The 10,564-nt window shown below is 36.9% G+C and overlaps 1 protein-coding gene across 1 annotated transcript; it reads left to right on the plus strand.

The window, feature by feature from the left end:
• Positions 1 to 3,956: 3,956 nt before the first annotated feature.
• Positions 3,957 to 9,775, plus strand: LOC121884489 (keratin, type I cytoskeletal 13-like). The gene is made up of 7 exons (XM_042393333.1): positions 3,957 to 4,995; positions 6,426 to 6,508; positions 6,617 to 6,773; positions 6,851 to 7,012; positions 7,619 to 7,744; positions 8,803 to 9,023; positions 9,631 to 9,775. The coding sequence occupies exons 1-7, from the start codon at positions 4,594 to 4,596 to the stop codon at positions 9,719 to 9,721; spliced, it is 1,242 nt and encodes a 413-aa protein (XP_042249267.1). The 5' UTR covers positions 3,957 to 4,593; the 3' UTR covers positions 9,722 to 9,775.
• The last annotated feature ends 789 nt before the right edge of the window (positions 9,776 to 10,564 follow it).

A 10,564-nucleotide genomic window follows, 5' to 3' on the forward strand; every position in this document is an offset into this window, starting at 1 on the left:
CACACGGCTGTGTTTTACTGTGTTTCTGAATGTTATGTGTGAGTGTGTATGAATGTGTATCAAACAGTCCTGAGATCATGTTCTAATCAATTAGTCGATTGACAGAAAATGAGTAAAAATGCAACTATTTTGATAGTCAAATCAAAGTATAAGATTCAGCATTTCATCACAAAACTTTTCAGTGTAGAAAAAGCTGAAACATCATGAGAGAAGTTAGAGGAAGTCCAGAGGTCAAATACTTGTACTTAAGTACAATTTTGAGGTATTTGTACTTTACTTGAGTATTTCCATGTGATGCTACTTTCTACATTTCAGAGGGAAATATTGTACTTTCTACTCCACTACATTTATTTGACAGCTTTAGTTACTTTTCAGATGAAGATTTGACACAATGGATAATATAACAAGCTTTTAAAATACAACACATTGTTAAAGATGAAACCAGTGGTTTCCAACCTTTTTGGCTTTTGACGTCTTACAAAAAGCAGTGTGTAGTCGGGGTCACATTTCACATGTCTATGAGTTGTTAACAGCTCCACCAAATAGTGATTTTTCCCTCTAAACTTCTCACATGCTTTCATTTCAATAAATGTTCAAATGATCCAATATTTCAGCAAAAATCAAAGATTAGAGAAAAAGTCCAAAAACTGAAAACAGATTTGTGTATCAGAACTTTGTTTTTTCTTCTTTCCTCTCCCATTAATCATCTCACCACCCCTCAGATTTATCTGCTGACCCTTTGGAGGGGCCCGACCCCTAGGTTGGGAACCACTGGACTAAACTAGCTAACTGTATATAAAGTAGTGTAAACTAGCTCCACCTCCAGCAGCTACAACAGTAACATGCTGCTCTAACACTGATGCTTCACTATTAATAATCTAATGATGTCATATATAATAATATATCAGTCAGAGGGACCAAACCACTACTTTTACTGCAATACTTTAACTACATCAAGCTCATAATACTTATGTACTTTTACTGCAATACTTTAACTACATCAAGCTCATAATACTTATGTACTTTTACTGCAATACTTTAACTACATCAAGCTCATAATACTTATGTACTTTTACTGCAATACTTTAACTACATCAAGCTCATAATACTTATTTTACTGTAGGAGGATTTTTTATGCAGGACTTTTACTTGTAATGGAGTATTTTTACATGCTGTATTGGTACTTTTACTGCAGAAAAGTATCTGAATACTTCTTCCACCACTGACCTGAATTGTTAATCTAATTTTATAAACCTTGCTGAGTTTCCTTAAGCCAGACAGTCCAGGCTGATGTGATCAGTTCACATTCCTGCAACATAAAAGTGAAGTTAAAACTCGACCTGAGGACGTCTGTCAGATCAGGTGCATCATTATTGGATTTAGTAGCTCCTTGTTGTTTCAGTTTACATTGTGCTCACATGGCAACCCTGTCTACTAGAAATGAGGGTTATATACAACTAAACTGCAACAGCATATATGTTTTGCAGAAAACATGGATTATATCATAAGGAGAAAATATTAATTAACTTATCTAGAAAGTTGCAAAAATGTAAAATGTTCACTGACAAAATACAATATTTCATTTTTTTTTCTAAAATATATTGTCTTGCATCACAATATCTGCTCATACAGCATCATTAAACAGTTTTATAGTTGAGTTTAGACTCTGGCAGCATAATAATAATCTTTATTTATAAAGCTCTATTCAAAAGCAAGTTTACAAAATGCTTTACAGACATGAGAGCAGATAAAACAACGAGGAAATTAACACTCATGGATGAAATAATTAGATTTACAAAAGAAAATAGAGAATAGAATAATAGAGAAAATAGAAAAAATGTGAACAAATAAGATTGTAGTGACCATTTGTTAGTAATCATAATCAAACTGAGAATCAGAGGACCACTAATGCATCATGGGAGATTTGATGTACGCAGGTAAAAGAAATGCAAACAAAGAGTTTGAGTTTATCTAGAGGTTTATTTATCAACTGCAAACAAAGGAACAAAGAACACCTGCTGCCTCTCTGCTCTGGTTAAAAACCACAGACCCTCCCGGGTGCATGCTGGTCCTTCACCTGCTTGCCTACTAGGGATGTGCAGAAAGTCCAGTATTTGTATTTGTATCTGTATTTGTTGAGGCAGCAAAATTATTTGTATTGTATTTGTATTCGAATAAAGGTGGAAAGAGGCTTAAAATCCTGTTTTTGTTTTTATTAGCCTTTTAATTTTAGAAATTGTTCATGAAACGTATGTCAGAAGGCTCAGCATTATCTCTGCAGAACACCCCCAACTCCGGAAATGTGCATCATGTAGCAGGTGGATGTGACTCCCCTCACTGAGACCTGCTGACAGACGTAGCAGCGAAGCAGAGGACAGAGACTGAGATAGTGATGTAACCGACCTGTGCGCTGGTATTTGACATGTTTTTTTTTTTACCGAAAACAAACAATTTTTAAAATACTTGTATGAAACAAATATTCGTAAAAACCTCACTATTTGTGCTTTGCAGAATAATGTATTTGCATTCGGGCACATCCCTACTGCCTACCTGTATAACCTGAGGTGCACATAGTGTTTCCTAATTCTCACCAAACAGCTAAATACTGGTAGATTAAAACTACAAAACAAGCAGATAATAGAACTAACCATCAGGAGGAAATACTACTGAAATCTCATCTAAATAATATGATCAAACACTGAACACAACCACACCTGCTGCTCTGGACACTGTGGTGTTTACTGACAGGCTCTGTCACCAGAATGCAGTTGATCCACTGATCCAATTGATTGGTTTATCTTACTGTCAATCAAATTTCACCCAAAAACCTGACTGTCTTCTCTGGTTTTATCTGGTTGTTCTGTAATGAGCCTTCAAATCTGACACCTTCAAAAGTCTAATAAATTAACTTTTTGTTGTTTCTATAATCTTGGCCAGTCTGATCCTCCTGTGAGACTGAACTAAGGGCAAAAAAACACAAGACAAAATTAAAAATATCTGTCTAAAGAAAAGGATAAATGAAATAAACTCATTGAAAGAGGATTGATTAATTAAATGAAAGAAACAATTGAAGGTAGAGTCCATAACATTAGGAGATAAATGTTAAATGAATAAATAAAATGTGACATTTTGTAATTTTTCCAGACATGTGTACATAGTTTGGTTTGTTTCCTGAGGCGGGTTTGGTTTTGTGTGGGGGACTTTGGATTCATTACGTCAGTGTTTCTGTAATCTTGGACAATTTGATCTGCCTGCAAGACTCAATTTAGGGCAAATAAAGCCAATGAACAGATCTGTCAAATGAAGAGGTGGTGATTGGTAATAATGAGAAATATCAGCCTGTATGTAATTAACTACACTCAGTAATTGAGCTTCAAGTAATTGAGTTATTGTTGTCTCTTGTTGAGCCCTAAAAGTCTTATTTTCTGTAAACAAGTGAAAAAAAAGCCAGTTCAACCTGTTTCTGACTATTTTCTGGTGTCAGGTGTGTTTTTTTCTCTGTGTCAATCAACATATGAATAAATAGTTCTGTTGTTTGACTTTAATCTCTCTTTGTATTTGTTGCATTCGTCCATGTGTGCAGGTTTGGTTGCATTTCACTCTCCTGAGTGTTTCTGGTTATTTATTGGTTTTGGTGAAGTTGTAAATAACTGAAATCAGACAGTTTCGTGGTGTCTGATTTACGGTTTGTGTTGCACTTTTATGAGCTCATAGTTATGGTCAGTTTCATTCTGATTGGTCATATTTGAAGTCTAATAAATGCATTTTGAAGCTGCTGTTTTACACTCAGGCGTAAATTGAACTCAAACATAATAAATAAAAAGTTGTGACTGTGACATCAAACGTTTCATATATTTTGTTAGTTGCATCTTTACAGCAGCAGGTGGATGTTTGAACAAAGGAAACACAGCATGAATGTGTTTTATTGTTTTATCTCAAAGACACAATCCCTTTTCACTCCTTTAATGCATTATTGTTTTTGTGTGTCTTGTTATTTGTACAAATAAATGATGAAGAAGACCACTAGTGAATCTTAGAGGTAGAAGTCAGTCTTTGCTTGCAGCTTGAACTAATATTTGATCTTTGAGGAGAGCCAGACAGGTTGCTCTCTGAGTTTTGTATCTTTTTGTGATAGTTTCATGTTTCATCGTTTAAATATTTGTGTAAAAACATCAATGAGTTTGAATCTAAACCTCTGAGACTTCCTCCTCCTCCCCTCGGTGTGGACAGGCCTGTGAGGCACTGGAGGCGTGACTGGATGTTTGGACTGACAGAACCGGTCCATCAGGTGATGAAGCCTGTCCAAGCAGCTGCCGGGCCCCTATGAGACGACATCTGGAGGGACAGGGGCCCCGGGAGTCTCCCCTGGTGGACAGGGACTGGAAAAAGTGTCATGTGTGAACCCACCCGACCAGCTGGACCTCGCCTGTTCAGCCCCGACCTGTTTGGTGTCGGGGGCCCCTGGCGATGCTGCGAGCATGTTTGGCCTCCCAACCTGACCGACCGCCTGCCTCATCACAGGCATAAAAGGAGCCGACGTCCCAGCAGCTCTTCACTCTCCACTCAGAGCCGACCATCAGCCGACCCTTAGCCATGTCCTCCTTCTCCAGCCGCAGCAGCTACATGAGGAGCTCCACCTTGATGGCGCCCTCCACCTCCTCTTCCCGCCGGGTGAGCGGCATGGGAGGCGGCAGCGTGTACGGAGGAGCTGGAGGATCCGGAGTCCGTGTCTCCAAGGCCTCCTCCGCCTACTCCTCCTCTGCTGGCTTTGACCTGGCCGATGCCGTCAACGTCATCGACATCTCAGCCAGCGAGAAGGCCACCATGCAGAACCTGAACGACCGCCTGGCCTCCTACCTGGAGAAGGTGCGCAGCCTGGAGAAGGCCAACGCCGACCTGGAGGTGAAGATCAGGAACTTCCTGGAGAGTAGAACCAAACCTGAAACCCACGACTGCACCGCCTACAGGATCCGCATCAAAGACCTGCAGGAACAGGTGAGAACAAACCTGCAGCTTTAATAAAAATGATGATAATAGTAATACATTTTATTTAGAGTGCTTTTCAGGGTCCTCAAAGACGCTTTGTTTAAAAACGTCAAATGTTATTATGAAACCATCTCAACCAAAGAAGTTTTGAGTTTATATTCTTAAAACAAGTGAAAAACAATGTGAGTTCAGCCTGTTTGCATCAGTTTTCTAGTTTTTTCTTTATTCTCCTGCAGAAATGTGTCTTCTGTCGAGGTATAAACACTAATTTCTACAAAATCTTAAAAACAAGGTGAATTGTTTTTGAATCAGGTTGAGATAATCTCTGCATGTGAAGATTTTTAACTTTTAACGTTTGATATTGGCTAAAAAAATCCCTCTAAGATTTTTTTAATTAAAAGACACAAACAGGCGATCACGTCTGAAGGTTATTAATTGTCTTGAGATATGTTTGGTTTTCTTCTCGTCTGTGAAGTGACTGTGTAAATATGTACTCTGAATATTTGCTGTAGAGGTTCTTTGCATTGCAAAACATGTTTCAACATGAGCAGGGACGTGGAAACAAAGAAACCTGTCTATTACCTGGAGGGGAGGGATGGGGTGGGGGGGGTGGGGAGGATGGGGGGGCGTGGGCTGTTATATCACCTGTGTGACGTAACCTGAAACAAAGCAGACTGCCTGCTGTGTGTCTTTGGTTTTTGTTTTTTCTATATTATATTATTATCATTATTATTAATAGTAATAATCATTATTATATTATAATTATTATGTTTTTAAATTTTATAACTTTTTGTTTTATAGTTAGTTTTTTTTTGTCTTATGTGTTTTAGTTTAGGTGTTTTCTAACATTTTATTTTTTAATTTTTAATTTTTATCTTTTAAGTTTAAATTTCTTAAGTTTAAGATTTTAAGTTTCTTCTATTTTTGCATGTGAATTTTGAAAACAGAGAAACTGACACCAGTGAATAGTTTGTCATTTTGCCAGAAAAAGACGATTTACAAATTTACAAGCTTTACAGCTTTACAACTTTTAGTTTTTTTTATAAGGTTTCTAAGTTAAGTTTTAGCTTTTAAGTCTTATGTTTTACATCTTTAACACCACCTCCAAACACTTTTACATCAGGGGACTTTTTGGGTTCCCAAAGCCCCCCCCCCCACCCACCCACCACTGCATATTAACACTAACATTACATTTATGGGCTACAAAACTACATTTATAAATGAAAACAGTCAGAATTAAATTAACCTGTTGAAATGTACATTAAGAGGTTAAATCTTAAAATGAAAACATAAAACAGTACAATAAAAGCATAATCTAATCCTTTAATTTAAATTTTTTTTGTTTAAACAAACTTTAAGAAAGCAAACAAGACCCAGCTAATGAAGGTTTTTACCAAAACTGAAATTATTTACAATTTTTTCTTCTTTCCTCTGCTCAGATCAACTGTGCTTCTCGTGGAAACGCCGCCCTCGTCCTCGCCATCGACAACGCCAAGCTCGCCACTGACGACTTCAAAGTCAAGTAAGTGAAAATCTTCATTTCCTTCAACTTCAGATAAAGGGATCAGGACAGGAGGAAACAGTCAGAATAAATTTGGCTTTTTCTGAGAACATTCTGCTGTGTTTTCAGGTATGATAATGAGCTGGCCATGCGTCAGGCGGTGGAGGCCGACATCAGCGGGCTGAAGAGAGTCCTGGACGAGCTGACTCTGAGGCGCGCCGACCTTGAGATGCAGCTGGAAGGTTTGAGAGAGGAGCTCATCCAGCTGAAGAGGAACCACGAGGAGGTGAGACTAATGACAGCAGGAAAAATGAAAAGATATTTCTTTAAAAAGACAAAAGTGTAACTGGTGTCGTCCTGCAGGACCTGCTGACTCTGCGCGCTCAGATGAGCGGTCAGGTGAACGTGGAGGTGGACGCAGCTCCTCAGGAGGATCTGTCCACCGTCATGGCTGGAATCAGAGAACACTACGAGACTGTCGCCGCCAAGAACCAAAAAGACCTGGAGACCTGGTTCCAAGCCAAGGTGAGCCTCAGAAACTCTTTACTGAGACCCTGGAATATATCTGTCTTTGAACCAAAATGTTTTTGTTTAGTTTGGTTTTATTTTGTGTTAATTCACATAACTCACAATTCCACATATTCACCAAACTAACAAACAGAAGCACACAGATTCAAACCATAAAACACATTAATTAATGTCTTGTTTTGTTCCATCAGTCCAAAATCCAAAATATTCAGTTTACTGTCTGATTTTTTTTTTTTGAAATTATGAAAAAAGTTGCTGATTATTTTTCTGTTTATTAAATAATTGATTAATTGACTAATCATTGCAGCTCTAAATGAGAATATAAAACATATTCTGACTCTATGTTTCCAGAGAGAAGTCAGGGGATTTCCTGTTCACTTCAATACAGTTAAGAGTTTTCTAGCAGCATCTAGTGGCTGTTAGAAGAACTGTAAGCTAGTAGTGGAAGATATAGAGATATGTATTATATCTCACTAAAGTTACAGATAGACGTTTTCTCTCCTTTCCCGAGTTGTTTAGCAGATACCTCTGCGTTTCTCTACTGTCTGATACGCTGATATTTAGTCAATAACAGTAATAATATCAATACTTGTGACTCCACAGACTGCTGAGCTGAACAAAGAGGTGGCGATGAGCACCGAGACTCTGCAGACATCCAAGTCTGAGATCGGAGAGATCCGACGAACCGTCCAGACTCTGGAGATCAAACTGCAGGCTCAGATCAGCAAGGTAAGAAAACACAGAACACACATTTATCTCAAATTTTGGCAGATAAGATTTTTTTGAAAGATTTTGTAGTTATTTCTTGAAGTTTTCTGGCTGCATTTTGTGACTTTATTACCAAGTATATAGCACTTTTCTAGTTTTACTGACTACTTATTGCGCTTTACACTACATGCCTTTTTTAAAAGTGACAACTTTCACATTTTAAACTGTGAATATGTCAATAATATCTCACAAGAACACAACTTTTATAGAATTATTAAAAAAAAAAAAAAACCCACAAGTTTGTAAATTTATTGCTTAATTTGTTCATCTCGCGACCCTTTAGAGGGTCCTGACCCCCCATGTTGGGAACCACTGCTTTAATGGGTTACAAGACTAGAAAGAAGTTAATTTTTTCTGAATTTCTCCTGAAGGTTGTTATGAAATATTTGTTTTACTCTTCGATTTAAACATTTTGAAAAAAGAAAATTTTCCTTTAAAGGTGCAATACGGAAGAATCACAAATTCCTTCTCGTTAGTGACACCGGTGGCCGTTAAGTGAACTGCAGTCAGCATCTTGTAGCGAACAGCAGTGCAAACATTAGCGAGCTAAAACCACAATATCACAACAATCAGCTTCCCTGTCCAACAGGAAGAAAGCCAGCTCATGGTCAGACATTAGCGGACTCCATTTCTAAGCTAACGTTAGTTAGTGTTGGCGCTGTAGGAGGACGGGAGAGAGGCAAGACACTCTTCCCATCAAAACCTTCCCGAGTCCTTTACATAGAAATCAGTCTACAGGCTGTTTTAGGCAACTGTAAAAGTCAGGGAAGGTTTCATTTTAGTATTTCTTCACATTCTGTTGATAATTTTGGTTCATTTTTTAATATTTTAAACTAAAACTTTTACTCTGAAAGTCTTAATTTGAGCTCATTGACATGTTGAATTAGAGGAGGTTTAACTGCTTCATTTCAAAATCTCGCAAATCTAAAATATTGTCAACGACTGAAGCGGCGAATAAAGAAATCAAACCTGTAAAGACTGGAGTCGTGTTGTTGACTTCACCATCTCCTCCCCAACAGAAAGGAGCTGTGGAGGCGAGTCTGGCGGAGACCAACAGCCGCTACGCCGCCATGCTAGCAGGTTACCAGAGGCAGGTGGCGGCTCTGGAGGAGCAGCTGGCCCAGCTGAGGTGCGACCTGGAGAAGCAGAAGGTCCTGTTCGCCGAGCTGCTGGACATCAAGACCCGACTGGAGCTGGAGATCGCCGAGTACAGGAGGCTGCTGGACGGAGAGACCGAGAGGTAGTTAAGACTTTAAAACTCACTCCCAACTAAACTTTATTTACAATAAGAAACATATAGAATAACACCAGACTGATTCTTTAAGGTCCTGAATAATCTTTAGCTTCAGGGTTACACATTTTTATTCATTATTATAACATCTCTTAATATTGATTTATCATTTTGGGAGTCTGAACTTGGGTACACTTGTCTTTTTAGTCTTGATAATTATCAGTATCAGCCAACAGCACCCCAAGAGGCCACGACATCCTGTAACAAAATCACAGATTGATTTTTGTTTATTAAGTGCACCAAAGTAAAATAATGAAAAACAGATTTTCATAATAAAGAGAAATGTGTAACTGAAGCTTAAGTTTATGTGCTGTAATTAAATTTAAAGATTTAGTCAAAATTTAAATAAACTTCTATTATTTCTATTATTTATTTTCATACATATAAGTATAAATTGCTGATTATATCAGGAGCTGTAGATGCAAGACACAGAAAAAAAAATATAAAATGGAATAAAAATGTTCAGTTTTTTTTAAGTTTAATCAGACATGTGGAATAGAAACAGAGATTAGAGATTAAAAACAAAACAAAGCTGATGTTTTTTTTGGTTTTTCAGCAAAGTCACCACCACAAAGACCACCCGGGTGGTGACCATCGTGCAGGAAGTGGATTCGTCTGGAAACGTGATCAGCAGCAGCAGCAACTAGACACCAAAAATAACCACAAATATAAACCACCACCGAGCAGATCCTGTAAAGTGTCTGAGCTGCTTCAATAAAAATGAAGTCTGACGTTGTTTCTGCTTCTTGTCTGTTTAATTTTATTATTAGAGTCAATTTAAGGAAAAGAATCTAAAGTAAATATTTTCATCTGCATCATTTTCAGGCTGGATATGAAATGAAGGAGGAAAATAGTAAAATCACTATTCACACAGTTTCTCCACAATAATGACTCAGCATTTATCAATTATTCATCTATGATGACAACATATATAGAATTAGAAAGTAGAAAAGTAGAAAAAGAGGAAAAGAAACAAAAAAGTGAAAGAACATAAAAAACAGAAGGGAGGAAAAGGAAAAGAAAAAAAATAAAAGATTAAAAAAACAAATAGAGAAAAAAGGAAAATAAAATAAATAAAATAGAAAAAGAGGAATAAAGAAAAGAAAGTGAGATAAAGAAATAACCATTTTACATATTTATTCAATGTCAGGCAGAGTCTTCACAACAACTGCAAAGTAAAGCAATATAATAATAATAATAATAATAACAATAATAATAATAATAATAATAATAATAATAATAATAATAATCACATAAAATGAAAAAACAAAAAAGGAAAAAATGAAGATAAATATAGAAGAAGAAAAGCTGACAGAAGGAAAAAATAGATAAAAGATTGAAATAGAAAAGAGGAATAAAGACAAAAATAGCAGAAAAAAAACCTTCAAACAAAAATGATAAAAGTGAAAAATTAGAAAAATAAAATACATGCTCCTGTTTTTTTAGTGTACATCAAAAACATGAAGGTATTTATGTGCATAAATAAACAA

This window comes from Thunnus maccoyii, chromosome 18 (assembly GCF_910596095.1).
Source record: "Thunnus maccoyii chromosome 18, fThuMac1.1, whole genome shotgun sequence".
NCBI classification, from domain to species: domain Eukaryota; kingdom Metazoa; phylum Chordata; class Actinopteri; order Scombriformes; family Scombridae; genus Thunnus; species Thunnus maccoyii.

What these genes read in the sequence shown, in the direction of transcription:
- LOC121884489 (XM_042393333.1), top strand. Translation starts at nt 4,594, where the DNA reads ATGTCCTCCTTCTCCAGCCGCAGCAGCTACATGAGGAGCTCCACCTTG. An exon ending in TGAAGAGGAACCACGAGGAG is followed by an intron (nt 6,774 to 6,850) that starts GTGAGACTAATG and finishes GTCGTCCTGCAG; the next exon opens with GACCTGCTGACTCTGCGCGC. An exon ending in AGACCTGGTTCCAAGCCAAG is followed by an intron (nt 7,013 to 7,618) that starts GTGAGCCTCAGA and finishes GTGACTCCACAG; the next exon opens with ACTGCTGAGCTGAACAAAGA.